Raw genomic sequence first — 20,680 nt, forward strand, 5'->3', positions numbered from 1 at the left:
AAGCACCTTCATAGTTACATAGATTTTGATTCTTCATATGACCGTTCAATTTATCATACAACATTCGTGTCAACTACTGTAAATTCTGAATTGGCTGAATAAACGCAAATACACTTTCACACAAACATAAGTGTTTCATCAACCAGCTTATAGCAAATATTATGCTAACGTTGCAAATGCCTCCTTTCGATTAAATCTACAATTCCAGTCCATAGCATGTCAGCAAAGAATGGAAGACTCAACAAGCAGAAACTCTGTTCTCACCTGAAGGCTTCAAGCCCAGCAAATACACCATTTTCAATGTCTGGGGTTGGGTCACCCAGGAAGTCGTTAAGCATTAACCTAGCAAGAGATTTCTGAACAAGCTTGCAGTAGGGAGAATGGAAGATCATGAACCCAAAGTCATTCAGGGTAAAGCGCTGGTTACATCCATCTGAAAAACATGTTCAAGGACATATTAAATGTTCATGTTTTCATCGTGGTTCCTCTGTCTTGATTTTGAGACCTTCCTAAATAATCACAAAATTATAGCCAGGCTAATATATGTACATTTAAGGGAAGCATTAAAATTCTAATCTGACAAATGCCACATTTTTTTCCTATGCATTCAAAACTGACGAACAGATTTGTGCATTGCGCATGTAATGTGCGACAAAAAGGTGTGTGCACTCCAAATAATTATACTGTATTGGAATATTTAAGCCTGCAGTTGCTCACATAAACCTCAACAAAAACAAACTAACATTTGATCTCACACATGCTTGCTCAACGTATACCAAAAGGAAAACAAAATAAACATTACAACCAAACTGATATCTATGCAGTTTTTAATCTTCTATACAGCGTTAAAAAAACATATCATCCCTCTTTTGAAAAAACAGGTGTGGTGGTCTTGACAGAGGAATGGGCAGACGTATGTTGGAAACAGGTCAAGTTATACGGACTAGGAGTAAAGATCCCTAGAAAGATAGCAGTATCCTATTCTTGCATCTCTCGTTTTGTCTTGTGATTAGATGTATCAGAAAGAGGCAAACCAGGGGGAGAAAATGAAGCCCCAGTGGCCACAGCAGTAAGCAAAATAAAGGCTTCTTAAAACTTTTGGTGAACGTATGGATGGCCCTGGAGGAGGTACCAAGGCCAGAATATACATCTTTACCCAAAAGACCAGAAGAAAGTGCTCTAGGTTAAAGCTGGTTCCCACAAGGTGATAAGGACCTTTTTACACACTCTTTTCAGCTCGCTAAACAGACAACTCTAACTATAACTCGCCACTCTACTGTGTAAGGTGTTGTGACAAATAATGTCATGTGAGAAGTTATAAGTGTTGTTATGAATGTTATGATTTCATATGCTATAAGCGATGCAGTATGCAAGGGTGTAAAGAGTCCATGGAAAAGGAAAGCGGTCTAGTTAATGTAGAGTGGTGCGTGAGGTGACAACTGTTTGGCAGTGCGCCACATAGTTATTTGAAGGTGGTGTGCAAATTATCAATTGAAGTTATAATTATGAATTTACAAATTTATGTTTGTGAATTTTAAGTTGGATTTGAATAAAAAGAATACACAAGGTATTTCTAAATATAAATTGTTCTAAACCTCTTCTTTTTCACTGTATGTTAATGGTTCTTATTTTTTAATAAAAATGTGTTTCAAATCGATGAATTGTCACCAATTGGAGTCTTGTAAAGTGGAGTGTAGAACAGTACAGTAAAAGAGAATGTCGTAGAGTCTAGTGTTGTAGAGTGGAATAGAGTGGAGTGACGTAGCGTACAGTGGAGTAAAGTGATATACAGTTGAGTGACATGGTGTGTCGCATCGTGGAGTGGAGTAACGTAGAGTGGAGCGGCATGTCGAACAGTAGAGCCGAGTATTGTACAGTGGAGTGTCATCGACTGCTGTGTCACGACATCACATGGAGCGTCAGAGTACAGTGTCGTAGAGTATAGTGGCATAGAGTGGAGAAAAGCGTTATATAGTTCAGGGTTGTTGAGTGTACTGTTGTGCAGTACAGTGGCAGAGTCTCTTGTACACTGTAGTACTGTACAATAGACTATCATTTGTGAAACAGTGCATGGTAGAGTGGAGGGTTATTATAGTTGGTGTTCTCTGGTTAGCGAGCTGAAAAGAGGGTGTAGCGAGGTCCGCTACCTACAATAATTTGAAGGTGGTGGATAAATTGTAAATGAAAGTTATAACTTTCGAATTTTTTAAGTTTGTGTAGGGAAAGGAAAATGTTATTTACCCAGTAAGCATCTGTTCTTGGCATGCAAGGCTATAGATTCACATGCTTTGCATACTCCTGCCATCTAGCGTTGGGTCCGGATGTTTGCAAGTTGTTTTTCTTCGAAGAAGTCTTTCCAGTCACGAGGTAGGTGACTCCTTCCTTCGGTTATAGTGCGCATGGGCATAGACTCCATTGTTAGACTGTTTTCCCGCAGAGGGCGAGAATGGAATTGGTAAGTGTAGAATAAAGATGTCCATGCGTATGTATGTAAATAAGAAAGTGCAACAGGTATAGGTACCCAGGGAGGCGGGTGGGAGCATGTGAATCTACAGCTCTACATGCCGTGAACAAATGCTTTCTGGGCAAGTAATATTTTCCGTTCAAGGCATGTGAGCTGTAGATCACATGCTTTGCATAGACTATACAGCAGTACACTACCAAAGTGGTTGCTAACCTGTAGCTGTTGCACTGGTTTGAAAAAAAAGTGTTTTAAGTACTTCCTGGCCTACATTAGCTTGTTGCATCGCTAACACATCTACACAACAGTGCTTGGTGAATGTGTGCGGTATAGACCGTGTTGCTACCTTACAGATGTCAGCTAGGGGAATATTACCTAGGAAGGCCACAGTAGCCCCTATTTTGCGGGTGGAATGCGCTCCAGCTGGTATTGTCAAGGCTCCTTTTGCTTTTGTATAACATGTCTTGATACATTTTACAATCCATCTTGCAATGCCCGCTTTAGATATGGGATTGCCTTTGTGGGGTGGGGGAAAAAGCAACAAAAAGTTGCTTTTTCTTACGAAAGTCTTTTGTTCTTTCTACATGATATAGTAGAGCTCTTCTAACATCTAGTATGTGTAGAGCTCGTTCTGCTACAGTATCAGGTAGAGAAAAGAACACAGGTAACTCAACTGATTGATATGAAAAGCAGGAACTACTTTAGGAAGAAATTTGGGATTGGTTCGAAGAACCACTTTGCCTTTGTGAAGTTGAAAGAAAAGCTCTTGTACAGTTTTTGTGCCTGGAGTTCACCAACTCTCCTTAGGGAAGTGATTGCAATAAGAAAAGCAACCTTCCATAAGAGGAATTGAAATTGACACCTGGGCATTGGTTCAAAAGATGGACTCATTTGCCCTGTAGGAACTATGTTTAAATTCCATACTGGTACAGGTGTGACTCTTGGTGGTATCACTCTTTAGTCCTTCCATAAAGGCCTTAATCACTGGTACTCTGAATCGAGACAGGAGTGGTCTGTTTTGTAAGTATGTAGCTACTGCTGCTAGATGCAAATGAATGGATGTGTAGGCTAGTCCAGATTGCTGTAAATGTAAGAGATAACAGATGATGTTTTGCACTGAAGCATCAAGGGGATCGATATTGTTACAGTAAATAAACCGTTTCCATTTTGCTGCATTACCTGCTCAAGTAGTAGGTTTTCTAGCCTCCTCTCGGATATTCATACAGTATGGTGGTAATTGTAAATAACCAAACTATGACTTCAGGAGACAAATTGCTAGATTGAGTTCTTTGGCATTTGGATGCTTGATTTCTCCATGGCTCGGAGTGAGGAGACTGGAGTTTAGATGCAGCTTTTGGTGTGGAACTTCTGAGAGCTCCAGCAGGGTGGTGAACCAAGGTGGACGTGCCCATGTGGGAACTATGAGAATCAGTTTGAGGGATGTTTGTCTGAGCTTCCGAACTACCAGCGGAATGAGTGGGAGGGGCGGAAAAGCGTAGGCAAATACCCCCGACTAGTTCATCCATAGGACATTGCCTTTGGAAAGCGGGTGTGGGAATCTGGAGGCGTAGCTTGGGCACTTTGCATTTTGAGCTGTGGCGAACAGGTCCATGTGAGGAAATCCCATTTCTGGAAATCGGGAACAAGAATATGGGGATGAAGTTCCCACTTGAGGATTTGCTGTCTCTCTCTGCTGAGAAGGTCTGCAATCTGATTGTTTCCTCCTGGAAGATGTTCTGCCAGGAGATACATTTTGTGGTATAAAGCCCATTTCCAAGTGGCTTGTGCTAGGCGTGAGAGTTGGAGTGTGTGTCCCGCCTCGTTTCTGTATATAGTACATAACAGTCATGTCTGTGAGTACTAGGACCGCTTTCCCTATTAGGGGAGTTTGAAAAGCTCGGAGTGCTAGAAACACTTCTGGTAGCTCTAGGTGATTTATGGAGACTCTTGTACTTTAGGCTCCATAATCCTTGGATTGTGTGACTTAGTAGGTGAGTGCCCAACCAGTGAGCGATACGTCTGCTGTTAGCACGGTCTCTGGAACTGGGTCGAGAAAAGGCTGCCCATTGGATACATTTTGTGGGTTCCACCGCTGCAGAGAGGGATGGGTGCGCCATCTACCAACACTAGATTGGTTAACTGACCCTGCGACTGGTTCCACTGACTTGCTAAGCATTCTTGAAGGGGGCGCATGTGAAGTCTTGCGTGGGGAACAATTACGAAGCAAGACGCCATCATTTCCAGCAGTTGCATCATTGATTTGGCTGAAACTGAGTGAGAAGGGACTGAATAATGTGAATTTTGGCTGTACTGGGAAAGGCTAGAGCTCTTTGAGCGTCTATGGTGGCTCCCAGGTAAGTTGTGTGTTGGAAGGCTGTAGATGAGACTTCAACGCGTTCACTGTGAACTCTATTTGGTGAAGTAAGTGAATAGTGGTTTGAGTGTGTTGGAGACACATTTGGCAAGTGCTGGCTTTGATGAGCCAGTCAGCCAGGTATGGGAAGACGTGGCTGTGCTGCCTTCTCAGATGGTCTGCGACTACTGACAGGCATTTGGCAAATACCCTGGGAGCAGTGGGGACTCTAAACGGTAGTACTTTGAATTGGTAGCGATGACCTGCTATCATGAATCTGAGGTATTTGCGATGAGTGGGATGAATTGGAATGTGGAAATATGCATCTTTTAAGTCTAGCGTAGACATAGTCGTCCTGCTGTCTAGCGTAGACAATGTCGCCCTGCTGTAGAAGTGGGAGCAGTTGTCGAAGTGTTACCATGTGGAAATGCTCTGATTGTATGTAGAGGTTTCGTTCTCTGAGGTCCAGAATAGGTCTCGGAACAGTCTTTTTGGGGAACTAGAAAATACAGGGAGTACACACCTGACCCTTAATATTGTAACGGTACAGGCTCTATGGCTCCTTTGAGCAAGAGAGATTGGACTTCTTGTTCGAGTAGGTGCAAATGTTCTGGTGACATTTTGTCAAAGCATGGTGGAATGTTTGGAGGATCGTTGATAAGCTCAAGGCAATAACCATGTTGGATAATTCCTAACACCCATTTGTCTGTGGTAATAGATTGCCAAATAGGGAGTAATTGTAGAAGACGTCCCCCGACAGGTGTTAAATGATCGGGGGGGGGGGGGGTGTCGAGAGGAAGTGTAGGCAAGTCACTGCTTGTTGGGGGAGGGCGGGAATTACGTGGTGCGGAACCTTTGCCATTGTTACCTCTGTGTCCTCCTCTAAAGAAGCCTCTTGTAGAGGAAGATCGATTGTTGCCTCTGTACGAGGCGACAGTATTATCGGAGGACATAGTTTTTGACCCTCCACGATAGGAGTGACTAAAAGAATCACGATTAGAAAGGGACTGCAGAGCTCCAATAGATTTGGCTACTTCTGTATCTTTTTTCATTTCCTCCAATGACTTGTCTACAACCGGCCTGAAGTGATGCTCTTTTTCAAATGGAGTATTTAAATTAGCCTGTTGGACTTCAGGTTTGAAACCAGAAATCCTCTACCATGCATGCCTTCTTAATAACACACTAGTGTTGATCTCTCTAGCTGCGGAGTTTGCAGCATCTAAAGCGCATCTAATTGAGGAATTGGAGAAGAGCTTCCCTTCCTGCACTAAATCTTGAGCTTTCGCTTCATGCTCATCTGGGAGATATTGGAGCAATTGCTCCCTTTCATCCCAGTGTGCCCTATCATACCTGGCTAGTAGGGCTGGGGTGTTGGCAAAGCACCAATGATTTGCTTCTTGAGTGGCTACTCTTTTGCCAGAGGCGTCAAGTAGTTTTGACTCTGTCTGGAGGGGGAGCATCCCTTGTAGTTTGTGAGTGGGCCCGTTTATGGGCATTAGAAACAACTAAAGAACCTAGTGGTAACTGCCCTTTAATAAAAGCCGGCTCAGTGGGAGCATGCTTATATTTTTTGTCTATTCTGGGAGTGAGAATACGAGCGCACACAGGGTCTTTAAAGATATCATCAGCATGTCTCAACATTCCTTTTAGCATAGGTAGAGTCTGGCTAGCCCTTTGTATGCTACAGAGTGTTTCAAATAAGAAATCTTCAAGAGATTCCTTGTGTAACGGTACTCCATGATATTGTGCCGCTCTAGCAAGTAATTCTAGGTATCCTACATTGTCGTGAGGAGGGGGAAGGCTTTACAGGGTAAAGATCTGGGTGGTTATCTGTGGGTGAATCAGTGTTGTAATTCTTCCAGGGATCTACTGGTAAAAACTTGCCCCCTCCCCCCATGCCCCCTCCCCCCATCCCCATCATCATCAGGTGGTTGTGGTGGTGGAGAGTTAGTTGGTGTAATGAATAAATGCTCCAATGGTGGTGAAGGTGCAGTAGGGGGAACGTGGTGGAGAAAGAGGAGGAGAGGGGTCAGTACCTACATTCTTCCGCTTCAAAGGAATACAAGGTGTGTCCTTTGACTCAAGTTTGGGGTTTCTTAGGTGGTTTAGTAAGGACACGTCCTGTATCTGGATTTATATAGAGCTCCTTTTGTTTTGGATCCAATTCGGGTGTTGGGGCATCATGAATTGGATCCAGCAGCTTCGGAGGAAAGTTTTTCGGTTTCGGCACGGAGGACTTCGGTACCGGGGTGGAATTACTTTTTGGTGCCGAAACAATCTTTGATTTTGGCATCAAGGATTTCGGCTCTGAGGCGGTTTTCGGCTTTGAGCTTGAATGTTTCGGCTCTGAGCAGGTCTTTGGCCAACTCGATCCGAGCCGGAAGGCTTAGTGGCGTGTTTCAGTGCCGAGCCGGATTGCGGGACATTGGTGGTGGAACCAAAGCCTTCTGCTTGGGCTGATTTGGATTTTGGAGCAAGGGGTGTTCAGTTCCCCCAGGACGTTGACCTTGTGGCAAGTCTTCTTCCATCTCGAGTCAGATTCCGGAATAGAAGAGAGTTCTTGTTCAGCACCTTGCGCGTCAAATTCGTGCTCGGATCCTTCACTGAAGATGTCCGGCGTGTATTCGACGTTTTGACTCTGCATTTCGCGGTCGAGCCAGACGATTGCGGAGCATTTTCTTCGATCTAAACGATCTGCACACGTCGCAGTCCTGTTCGTTGTGCTCCGGAGACGAGCACAAGTTGCACACTTCGTGTGAGCAGGTGCGCGGGTACTTGGCGTAGCATAGAGGACAGAATTTGCATAGAGTCCGTTCCATCGACTGCGAGATGCACAGACTTGATCAGGCCTTCCTGAAGTGTTTTGATTGAAATAGAGGTTCTGAATAGGTACAAAACACGGAGACGTGGGTTACGCGTGGATTGTGCCCTGAGGGAAACCCGAAGAACTGCTTCGAACCGGAGCGCAGCTATACACGTTCGAACACGATGGCGGAAAAAACAATCTAGCAATGAAGTCAATGCCCAGGTGCACTATCACCAAAAGGAGGCGTCACCTAACGTGTGACTGGAAAGACTTCTTCGAAGAAAAACAACTTGCAAACATCCGGACCAAACACTAGATGGCAGGAGTATGCAAAGCACGTGATCTACAGCTCACATGCCTCGAACATAAGTTTTCTAACTATAACTAAGCTTTAACCTTTTTTTGTTAAATTTCAATGGTTAAAAAAACAAACTTAAATAAAAATGTGTTTCATATCGTTCATTGTCGCAAGTGGAGAGTTATGTGGAGTTTCATACAGTACAGTGGACCAGAGTGTTGTAAAGTCTATTGTCATAAACTGGAGTACTGTAGCTTGGAATCAAGTAGAGTTTAGGAGTGTAGCATACACTGTACAAAAGTGTTATATAGTGTAATGGCATGGTGTCTCATAACAGAGTCAAGTATCTTAGACTACAGCGAGTTGTACAGTGGAATGGCATGTCGAACAGTAGAGTAAGATTTAGTAAACTGTTAGAGTGGAGTATAGTGTTTTAGAGTAGGGTGAAGTAAAGTGTCAGAGTAGAGTATTGTCAAGTGGAGTGTCGTAGACTACACTGGATGAGAGTTTTGTGGAGTGCCGTGTCATAGTGGAAAGGCAGATCGAAGAGTGAAGTTGAGTGGCAAGTCGTCAAATGCCGTACAGTGTTATACAGTGGCATAGAGTTGATGGGCATAGGGTAGAGCAGCGTGTCAGAGTGTAGTGCAGTGTTGTAAAGTGGAGTTGCATACAGTGGAGTGTTGGACAGTGAAGGGCGTACGATGAAGTATAGTACAGTGGGGTACAGTGTGATAAAGAGTAGTAGAGTGGAGTATAGAGAGTGAAGGACTATGGAGTAAGGTAGTGTAGGGTGGAGTCAAATGTCAGACTATACTGGTGTGGTGTTCAGTAGAGTGGAGTGGCGAAGCATACAGTTGAGTAAAGTGTCATACATTGGAGTACCATGTTGTATAGTAAAGTGTAGTAGGGTGTCATACCGTATTGGAAAGTGATGTAGACTGCATAAGAGTTGAGTGGCTTACAGTTTAGTTGATTTTTGGGTTTGTGGAGTGGTGTACAGTGCTGTAGAGTGTGGTACAGTGAACTGGCATACAGTGTTATACAGTACAATGGCATGGAGTTGCGTAGGTGTGAAGCGGCGCACAGTAGAGTAATGGAATAGTATGGAGAACTTTGTCAGAGTAGAGTAAAGTGGGGTGCAGTGGCATACAAAGAGTTCCGTACAGTATCTTATAGCAGACTAGAGTATCTTACGAGTAGAATGGAGTCGAGTATTGTACAGTGGCATACAGTATAGTACAATGGAATGAAGAGGTATAGACAGGAGTAGAGTGATGTACAGTGTTGTAGAGTGGAGTTGCATAGAGTACAATAGTGTGTGAAACAATGGATCTGCATAGAGTGGATTGTATAGTAGCATAGCGGGAGGTAAAGTAACGTGAGTAGAGTTGAGGGGAGTAACGTAGTGTGGAGTAAAGTACAATAGGGTGTATTGGTGTGTTGTAGAGTGGCATGGAGTGGAATGTACTTGCATCGTGAATAAACTGCTATAAACTGGAGTGGGGTCTCATACAGTAGAGTGCTGGGTCATGTTAAAAAGAGTTATACAGTGAAATAGAGTGTTGTATATTGGAGTTAACAGGCATAGATTGGAGTATAGAGTTGAACAGCGGAGTGTACTGGGATGGAGTGGAGTATAATGTTACAGAATACCCTGAAGTGTTGTAGACTTTTATAGAGTGGAGTCATACAGAGTGGAGGAGTGTGTCATACAATGGAGCTGTGTAGCGTGGATTACTGTAAAGAGGAGTAGCATACAGTGGTATAGCGCACAGTGGAATACTGTACAGTGGAGTGGAATAGAGTGGAATAGCGTAGAGTGGACTAGTGTACAGTGGAAAGGCACAGAGTGGAGTAGAGTACAGTGGATTTGCATAGAGTGGCGTGGCATACAGAGCAGTACAGTAGAGGAAACTTAAAAACTGGAGCTGCATCTTATACAGTAGAGTAGACTGCCCTGTTATAAAGTGTTGAAAACGGTTGTAGAGTTGTACATTAAAGTGTAAGGGCATAGAGTTGAGTGCAAATTTGGATAGAGGAGTGTAGGAGATAGTGTGGAATACAGTCTAGTAGAGTGGCATAGAGAGTAGTTGAGTTTTGTAGAGTTGAGTTATATAGAGTAGAGGAGAGTAAACTTGAGTAGCATAGAGTGGAGTAGCGTACCGTGAATGAAATTTAGATTTGTAACGCGCGCTAACACCCGAGGGTGTCTAGGCGCGGCAGCTCTGTAGTATTGGCTAAACCAGGGGAGGAGGGGGGTGGGGGGGGTGATGCTGGCTTGGTGCGTTCGTGCTAGTTATTGAACAGCCAATGAGGCAGTATTGGCGGTAGAGATTACTAGATTGGAGGAGGTCTCTGAGCGGAGATACCTCTCTGGGACATACCACCTGAAACTACATGTGAAATAGTCGGGCCAAGTCCATGGAGAGTTTTAAAGGATATGCAAAGAGCCTTACATTTGATACGTCTTTTGACTGGTAACCAGTGCAAAATTGGGAGGGCATGGGCCACTGATTGATGTTTCAGGATAGCAAGCAGTAGACGGACTGCTGCATTTTGGAGGACCTGCATTTTGCCGAGGGATCGTGATAGTATATAGAGAAATAGCCCACTGCAGTAATCAACTTTGACAGGATAAGTGCCGCAACCACAGCTTTCTGAAGCTCTAATGGAATAAAAGGTAACTCTTTCTGGAGAGTTTTGATCATGAAAATGCATTAAGAGGTGACCGCATTGATTTGCCCTTCGAAGGACAGCTTGGTGTCGAAGTAGACTACTAAGTTTTTCACCTTCGTAACTGGATTGGGGATTCCTTCCATCTCCTGTGGCCACCAGCTTGGTGTCCAAAAGGAGATATTGCACCCAAAGAGAAGCAGCTCAGTTTTCCCGGTGTTCAGCCAAAGACAGTTTTGGGACATCCAGTTTACAACTTCGCGCATACAGTGTTGAAATCGACGGGTGTTCGTTGGGTCCCCTGCAAAGGACGATCCAGATCTCGTCTGACTGAGAATAGTCATAACCTGTGAATCCGAAATGGGATTAAAAACGTTAAAACTAGGGATAATGACTACTGGGGTGTCTGAACCGTTTAATCCCTACTTAGTGGCAGGGGTAGGTCCCTCAGTGCACACTCCTGCCACCCGATGGGTGGAGGAAAAGGAGTCCGAAGCTGCTTTAACTTTTGCCTGAAAGATATCTGCTAGCAGATTGCAGAATTCTTGATCTACACCTGCGTTTTACTGTACGGAGAGTTTACTCAACTTCTGTACTATAGAAAAGAGTTATTTGGAAGAATTAAGGGATGTCCTAATTGAAGAGAAATTGCATGTTTTAGTGGTTAGAATGTTTGTTTTGTATTACACAATGGATTTTTTATAAAGGATCTTGTCATCAGGGATCCTAATGGGTACGCCATTTCCTTTCTAGCCTTCGACAAACTTGTTTCTGTGGTCTCAAGCCATCGTCAAACCATGGCTTGGCGAAGGGAGGTACTTGTATTGGTTATGGTTTTTAGAGGTGCTATGATATTCAAGTTATTGGTAATCCAATTGTGGTAGGTATTGGTGGCCTCATCCAGGTCATCTGGGAGCCCTGGTTTAGAGTAGTACAGGTGGGTCTAGAGAGTTTCTGGGGTAATTTTGTGCCAAGGGCGTTTCAACGATTTGTCCACAGAGGGCGGTGCCAGCTCAACTGCTGCTTCTGGGCCGATACTGAACATCACAGCTGAGTGGTCCGACCATGCTAGAGGGATAATAGATTAGATTTTAAGATAGGGGTTGTCAAAAAATGCCATCCAGAGCATGACCAGCCTTATGGGTAGGGCTATTCACTAGTAATAGGAGGCCCGCACCTCCCAGGAGATCAGTGAAAGCAGCTGCGTCTTTAGATGCTGCATTTTCGAGGTGGAGGTTAAAGTCTCCCAAGATGGTAAAATCGTAAAAGTGGACTTAATGTCCAGCAGTTGACTGCTGTTGTGCAGGAAAGCAGTACTAGGACCTGGGGGTCTATACAGTAGTACCCCGTTAAGGAATACTGACTAGTCAGGGCAATTTTAAAGACCAGCGCTTCACAGCTCGGTGCCGCTCGTAAGGGCTCGGTGGAGACTTTCAGGTGTTCCTGACATATTTGCTAGTCCTCCACCCTTCTTTAAAGGACGGTCCGATTTGGAGATGGCAAAGCCTGGAATGGAGGCCATGATAAATCTGGCTCGGACCCGGCGTGGAGCCAGATCTGGAGAGTCATAAAGGGAAACAGCGTAGTGTGGAGTAGCGTAGACTGGAGAGGGGTACAGTGGAGTGGTGTATAGTGTAGCAGCGTACAGTGGAGTGCTGTAAGTGTAATAATATATAGTGGAGTAACGTACAATGCAGTGACGTACAGCGAAGTGGTGCAGACTAGAGTGGTATACTGGAATGGGGTAGCGTGTAATAGAATACAGTGGAGTTGCATCTAAGGGAATAGCCCAGTATGGAGTAGGGTAGAGTGAAGTAGAATACACGGGCATGGCGTAGAGTGGAGTAGCATACAGTGGAGTGGAGTGGAATGGTGCGCAATGGAATACCATATACTGGAATAGCGTATGGTGGAGTGGCATACAGCGGAATGGCGTACAGCGGAATGGCGTACACTGAAGAGACGTAGAGTGGAGCTGCATACAGTGTAATAGCATAGAGCGGACTGGCGTAGAGTGGAGTTGTGCACAGTGTAATATGGTGGAGTGGCGTAAAGTGGAGTGTTGTGCAGTGGCGTGGCGTAGAGTGTAATAGTGTATAGTGGAGTAGCCTAAAGTGGAGTGGCATAGAATGGAGTGGCGCAGACTGTAATAGCATATAGTGCAGTGGCGTACATCGGAGCTGGGTCAATTGAACAGCGTAGAATGAAGCGGCGTAGAGTGGAGTAGCAAATAGTAGAGTGGAATAGCATGTACTGGAGTAGCGTATAGCCAAGTGGAGTATACTGAAGAGGCATAGAGTGGAATTGCATACAGTACAATAGCGTGGAGTGGACTTGTGTATAGTGGAGTTGTGTACAGTGTGATGGCGTAGAGTGGAGCGGTGTTGAGCAGACTGTTGTACAGTGGAGTAGCGTACAGTATATAATTGGCAAATGGCTGTTTTAGAGAATGAAAAGGCAGCCATATTGTTTTTACTCTACTTTGGCTGTTCTCAGTGTCAGGACCTTAGAAATTGGTAAGCAATAGGACAGTTCCTATTACCACTTTCTTCAAGTGGTACCCATTAATTAAAGTGGTAATAGATAGGGAAATATATATATTTAAATAAGTTTACAACTAGGAGAAGAGCTATGCATGTATCTTTTGTCTTGCAATGAATGGAACCCGATCCCATGAGTTCGTGCTGTATCTGGGGGTTTCAGCAGAGTGGGGGGAATTAGCGTTCAGTCACCCGATGACGTTTGGGACCTAGGTCCTAAAGTATTAGCTTGGGTAATTTGTATGTAAAGGCACCCATCTGCACTTCCTCGGTTCATACTCCATCCTCTTGTTACTAATTCACAGGTCACCTAAGGAGGTCTATCATCAGTCTTTGATTTCAGTTTACGATCATTTCATCCCACACCGCGAGACCCACTTTTACCCCACCTAGTTGCTGCAGCATAGAGGGTATTATTAATTCTTTCTTCCATGCATACTTCATTGGAGGCAGATGATTTTTAAGCCATAGTTACCGTACCGGACTTAACAAGCAGCCAAGATAGATCAGCAAAGCTGTGCTCCAGTTTTTAACTCTTCACTGTTTTATAGAGGCCCAGTATGTTGAAATCAAATGAATGAGTAATCCCAACCTACAGCTTCCTGCACCAGCTGCCATATCGATTTCCGAAAGTGAGTCAGTTCCGAGCAGGTCTAAAACATATGGGCTACATCTGGTGGCATCTAGTGTATTCGCTCTAGGCAGTTGTATACATTCTGTGTAGATTACATAGAGTCAGATACGCGCTGTGGAGAATTTTAAATTGAATCAGTTTGAATCTTGCAATACTCTCCTTGGGTATTTAATCATCTCGGACAACTATTTAAGCAAATTGCATATTCAGGTTGCATATCCACTACTCTTAGTGCCAAAATCTACATTTTTGTCAGCTGGAGAAGACCGATATATAGAAGGGTGGCTGCTTTTGTGGTCCTGCTGTGTGTCCTCGCAGTTTGAATAGTAGCATGCGTGGATGGCTCAAACTCTTCCCCCCTTCACCCCCCCCTGCTGCTTCTAGACCGACTTGGTCTGGTCAGAACCCCACATGAGATAATGACACACCAGTATTTGTGTGTCTTACCTTAATGGATCAAATGTTAGGAATTTGTCATTGTCCTATAGGTCCACCATAATATCAGCCAAATTCCAGGACTACCATCTCAAGGTTGATCCCCAAACATGCAAAACAGAAGATGCAACCACAGGGGCAGCTTAGGAGAGTACGCCACCTCTGTTTTAGTTTGCATGGGGCATCTTTTCCAGCAAGGTTTGGCTGCATGCAGCAATCCGGTCAAGTAGGTCATAGTCATCATGAAAAATCTGAACCCCCTAGTTATGTAACGGATCACAGGCTCCATCGCAATGGGAGGGCTGGTAGGTCATTGTTGTTGTTAAATATATTGGGTTTTAGAATAGAAACATATTTAAAAATCAAAAAAAAGTGATGTTGTTGCAGTTTACACATTATGCGCGATTAGTATGCCCAGAGGTGCGTCCCATTCTCTCTGTGCCATAGGGCTCAAGCTATACCAGACTGATGAGACCCATGTAGGTCGAAACTGGTCTGGGTTGCTCGTGGTCCCTTCTGGTGGTGGGGGGGGGGGGGGGGGGGGGGCGGGAGGGGTTCTCGCTTGGCAGATCAGGATAAGCTTTTTGTAGGAGGAGCAGAGTTGGTACTGATTTGAAGGCTGGTATATGTCTAGAGTGGCTGGTGGGCGTAAAGGGATGTAGTGGCCCAGAGTGACTGCCAGTGATCGAGCTTAATTCAACCATTCTATCCATCACCTTGCTGTTATTGAGTTTTAAAATATTCAGGATTTGTTTTTATTAAAGGGGAGTCCTAAGTACCAAACCTGTCCAAATGAACAAGATACACAGTGAGATCGTCAATAGAGTTACCAAGAGATAGCAGGTCATCATCTGCGTAGGACATGCATGTGACTGAAAAATGTCACGCTTCTGACCGCCTCCTCCCCACCCTTAGCATGGCCACCAGAGGCTTCATAGCCAAAGCAAACAGTAGAGGCCTCCGAAACAACCCTGCAGTTCCAGACACTTACTGTTGAGTTTGTGCATATAAAAGTCCTCCTCCACCACTAGCTCACCCACTCCCAAAAGTGGGTTGTTAACCAAATAGAGAAGTCTATGGGTGTTCAGTGGTGTGCTTCTGCCTAGAATGAAACAAGATTGATTCAGAGTACAGGCATAAAGGCGTAAATGGAGCAAGTCTATTCACCTGTTATTCCGGCAGTAGAACCAGAGGTGTTGTCACTACTAAACCTCTCCTTGGCCACTAGGAATGTACCTCACAAATTTAAGGAAGTCACGGTGATTCCATTGCTGAAAAAAGCTGGGGCGGATACCAACAACCTGAAAAACTTAAGACCAATTTGCCGACTTCCTTTCCTGGCCAAAGTTCTCGAGCAATATGTGCTTAGAGTTCTCTCTTCTTTTCATACACGACAAGCAGGACTTAGGGCCCACAACAGCACTGCGTTGGTGATGCTCTCGGTGCAAGATAAATTGAGGCTTGCAGCCGATAAGAATAACCCCTCAGCATTGATACTATTCGATCTCTCTGCCGCGTTTTGACACGGGGAACCACGCGCAGTTGTTGGCCCGTGTCCGGCGGCTGGGAGTCACCGGGACATTCCTCAAATGGAATACCTCCTTCCTCGAGGATCTATCTTAAATGGTCCAACTAGGAGAATGTAGGTCCAGACGGGGTGTCTTGCATTGGGGGGGGGGGGGGGCATGGGTTTCCCCAGGGCTCTGCGCTATCCCCCCTGCTATTAATATCTACCTCCAGCCATTGGTAGAAGTACTGGCAAAATTGGTTTGTCAAGTGTTTAACTACGCCAATGACACTCAGTTAATTGTACGAATTGATAATTCTCCTCAGGTACAGCTCAATGTTCAGAATATCCTCCGGCTTACTATGAACTGGAAAACTGTCAACTCACTTAAGGTAAACCCCGATAAGACAGAGGTGCTTGCTCTCACAACAGATGCTTCACCTTGGTCTAGCCTCTTCTGCCTCAAGAGTTGTGCACCACCCCGACACCGGTGCCAGCCGTGAAGAGCCTGGGTATCAAACTGGACACTCATTTAACTAACCAGTCAGGTGTCTGCTGTGGTGGGGAGTTGTACTGGCCTGATGCGGCAACTATGGAAGCTTGGGACCCTGTTGACATTTTCCACCATGCGTACCGTCGTGACGGCACTTATTGTGTCACGCTTGGATTACGGTAACGCAGTATACACAGGGCTCCCTAACAAACTCCTGGGGAAACTCCAGGTGGTTTTAAATGATGCGGCAAGGCTGATTTTTAAACTGCCAGGGAGAGCGCAATCTACCCATCTGTTACAACAGTTACAATGACTTCCTATCAAGCAGAGAGTCGGGTTCAAGGGCCTGTGCATTGCACATAAAGCACTATGTGGAGAGGCACCCCATTACATCAAAGACCGTCTGCAGCCCTACGTGTCCGGACATTGCCTCCGGTCATCCAAGGCGAGCCTGTTGGCCTGCCCACGCTTTAACAGAGCTACATTGGGGGGGCGGGCTTTTTCAGTTGCGATTCCCCAGATCTGGAACAAGCTACCGGATACTATGCGCAGGGAAGCCACCATGCTCCTGTTCAGGAGGAAACTTAAGACCATCCAGTTTACTGAGGCTTTCGCATAATCCATCTCTTTGTGCGTGGAGTATCAGTGGGACTAAGGGATCCCCGGGTTCTTGGTCTATGTTGCTAGCACCTAGAGACCTATTGGTGATTTGGCGCTCTACAATATAAACTAACATAACCTGTAATTTAGCCAACATCTTATATGTTCAGCATAGATAAAGGGCGGATTTCAAGGGAGTACATCGCCTCTTTGGAGGTCTAAAACACCTTCAGTAGTCGAGGTTCAATTGTAGTGCTGTTTGCAGCAGAAAACTCCTGGGGCTGACAAACGCAATATTATTCTTGGTTAGAAGCACAGTAGTGGGAGTCTGTGTTCTGTCAGAGATAATCAGCTAGGCAAGCATCCTGTCAGCTTTATCACCTTCCCTATATTTCTTAGTTATATATGACCTGTAGTCATGACGGCCCAGTCCAACGAAGAACTATCTGTAATCTTTTCTCATGTTGGAGACATTCAGCAGCGTCAGTAACAGCTTTCAATTTAAAGTATTTCAATGTACTTTTCAAAATCACTGATCTCCCTAATTCTCATGTCACCACATATGTCATTCCCACACAACTGCCTCTTATACTCCCTTTAATGCCTTCCACTCAACTATGGGGTCCCTGACAGTGCTGGCTTCCACCTCAGTAAACTAATCACAGTCTGGAGCATCTTTCTATATTGAGCATTAAGCAGGTCCACAGGCTCATGCCTCCATGTCGGGGTTCTGGATGGGAACTCATCCCTAACTAGTATCAATTTCAGAGGGCCACAATTCAAAATTGTTTTGATTAAACATTCGGAAATAAGAATTTCCCCTCAGAATATTAAGCTACATAAAAATAAATCAATTCTTGTGTGTAGTGTATGGACCTGTTAATAATAGGAGAAGTCTCTTTGTTCAGGGTAGATTGAGCGCCATATGTCAGTTTACAGCTATAAAGTTAGTCCATATTTTGAAACACAATTTAACACTTTAAAAAAAATAATCTTATTTTAGAAGACTCAAAATCTTCCTATGCAGGAAAGCAGTCTATGAGCAAAGATGAATCACAAGTCAGACTTGAAAAGTAAAGACACCCAAAACAAATGTTTCTGTCGGACCACAAATAATTACACAAAGTGATAGTAAAGGCTTGTTTGTAAATACAGGCCAAGTTGGATTGCACAGATCAGTAACACTAGAACTGTGCAGTGCAGGCCTGACTGCAAAACAAAAGACCATACAAAGCTCTGATTCTCATATGACAAACACCAGAAACTGGAGAAGCTGCAATGTACAGACAGCAATACCAGGAAATTTGATCCCATTTCATCAACCCATGGCAAGACACTATTTGTATGCAACAAGGCAAGTGAATATAAAATCGAGTTTTGTTATTAAAATTTAAAAGTCTCTCAAATAAACACACTCCATGGGATCATCGGAGTTTTCAGAATTTCCAAATTGGGGAATTATTGAACAAAACCTTTTATCTGATATTTCACAGCACTGTTGACTAAACGTTAGCATAATACAATTAGGATGAAAACAATATACAGTGCTGTTGGTACCAGATAGTGGGCAGAGAACATGCAAATATATACTCCTTAACTAACTCTTGAGCACATATAATTGGCATTTTCTAGGGTATTGTTCTGTAAGAATTCAATAACTTTATTTATTGCCCATCACATTATAAAATTCAACCTTCTATTAAAATTGCAGTCTCCCTCTCCTTAATTTCCTTTAACTGCATGATGTGTAAATTAAGTTCTATTTTATTTGGGATGGGGAAAGGTTGAAGTGTTTGCATGCTCTACTGTAAAGCAATCAGTCACACTTAGGAAATGCTACTAGGAGAGAGGCGAATTCCCAAAGAACTGAGAATAAAAGAACTTTGTGCAAAAATACTGAAATTACTATGCAAAACAATCAGCAATATTGATTCTTTGAAAACTAAGGCAAATCTTAAGAGATATTTATAATGCAGGCACAATACAACAGTTTTCATTTGAAAGAAACATACCTTTGCTTCTCTGGGAGTTTACTTTCTTCCGATAAACGGAATAGCAGCGATCTAATGCACTGAGGTAGCACTGTATAGATAGTTTTCCATCTACAACTGGATATTCAGACACCATATCTGGCTTATAAAAATCATAGGCATGCTGCATGTGTGTTCCACGCAGACCTAAAAAAAGAAAAGAAAAAAAAAAAGTGCAAATTGAAACAGAGGTCTTTGTTCGGCAAATCATTTAAAATCTTTATAGTATATTTTGTGACTTTCTGTTAAACAGTCTCTAAAGTTAAATCAATGTAAAGGGGAGGGATTAGTTGGGTATGCAGAAAATATGGAGAAACCAATTACAACAGTTTTAGAGACACATGATCAAATTTTGCAACGCTGCATGAAATGCAAGTTTAGACTATAGAACCGGCTGCCATAAATACGGTACACCCTAAACGTAGGTGGCATATAAAATACTGCGACAAAGAAGGTAGGCTCCCTGGACGGTGGGGCGTCTTGGTACCCAATAGCTAATTATCCTTTGTACATTTGCTTGCAAATTCATTGGCACATGGTGACAAGTGCTAGCACTCCTAATCAAGATGTTATAGGTTATGAACTCTATCAATTTGCTTCTACTGAATAAGTCAAACTTGGCTTCTTCCGGTAGATTTAGATTTCAATCCCCTTGTCAGACTAAGTGAGAAGGAGACTAGTGTTCTTTGTACTATTTCTAAGATGCCTGCACTACAAGCTTTTCAAAATGTTGCTGTAAGAAAGTGCCCTTTCTGTAGGAGTGAGCGGACCTCAGAGTTTTACGCGGACAGGCACAAACACACGCGCTCCTTTCAACCTCCTCTCCTCCACCCTTGCACGGAGTGGGTTTTGACCAGCAGGCGGTAAGATTTTGGGAAAATTTTCTGTGCAGACAGTGGGGAAAAGGGTGTTTCAGAAGCTCACGATGTCTGCATGTCTTACAGGTTGCACAGATGAATATGTGCATGTTCAGTGGGGGCATGATTCAGGGGTCGGTGTCGGATGACTCCACCACGGAGGGGATTTCCCAGAGTTCCAGAAGACGTTTTCTGTTTCTATCTGGGGTTGTACATACTCCAAGAGCTGCAGTTTACACCCAAAGGAGTGCCCCGATACTGAAAGCCCCAAAGCAGCACCACACCTGCAACATGTTGCAAAAGCTCGATAAAGACAGAGGAGAAAGGAGCAATCCAGCAGTGCTGGATCACAATATGGAGGGATGAGTGACTATCACTAAGGTGGCTGACCCAATTTGTGCGCAAGCGCTTTGAGGTGATGGTTAGTGCTTTGAAACAGCTGCAGTCACATACGCAAAATGTGTTCCCTCTAGCATCACTTCTAGGCTGCATACTCCCCCAGCACGGACCTACACGCCCCCTTCTCTGAGCCACGCACTGATCCATACTCGCCCTCAATGGGCCACCCACTCATCTTCACACTCCCTCACTAGGGATGTTTGTGTGCAATGTGGGTACAGAGTGAGCCTGTAATGGGCTAAACAGATAAATACACATGGATTAGAACGGCTCTGGGTAAAGCTGAACTACAAGCTGTGCACTTGCTGATGCTCGAAGTTTCGTCCCATCTGCAGTCTTCACAGTGTACTGGGGTGGAACCTGCTGCACGGTAGGGTCTGTCCCAACGCTAGTCTTCAAACAGAGCGCTGCAGGCGATAGCGAAGCCTCAGGGGTCACGGACACTGAAAACTGATTGCCTGAGCCACGTTTTCAGCGACAGGCACATGCTCCTGGGCTACCTAGAGACGGCGTCTGCATCCATCTGTGCCTTTCCCTGCCGTGCCATGCACCAGCCGGGATGGGTGTGTGCCGGCACCGATGGTGCGAGGAGAG

General features: G+C 44.3%; 1 protein-coding gene across 1 annotated transcript in view; it reads right to left on the minus strand.

Annotated features, from left to right (window-relative positions):
- HMGCS1 (3-hydroxy-3-methylglutaryl-CoA synthase 1) overlaps positions 1–20,680 on the minus strand; it is a 66,538-nt gene that overhangs the window by 21,444 nt on the left and 24,414 nt on the right. The window contains exons 4-5 of the mRNA XM_085631209.1: positions 18,813–18,977; positions 265–433 (exon numbers count right to left, since the gene is read on the minus strand). Coding sequence (XP_085487335.1) covers positions 265–433; positions 18,813–18,977 — 334 coding nt within the window. The remainder of the gene's footprint in view (positions 1–264; positions 434–18,812; positions 18,978–20,680) is intronic.

This window comes from Triturus cristatus, chromosome 2_1, assembly GCF_964204655.1.
Source record: "Triturus cristatus chromosome 2_1, aTriCri1.1, whole genome shotgun sequence".
NCBI lineage: Eukaryota > Metazoa > Chordata > Amphibia > Caudata > Salamandridae > Triturus > Triturus cristatus.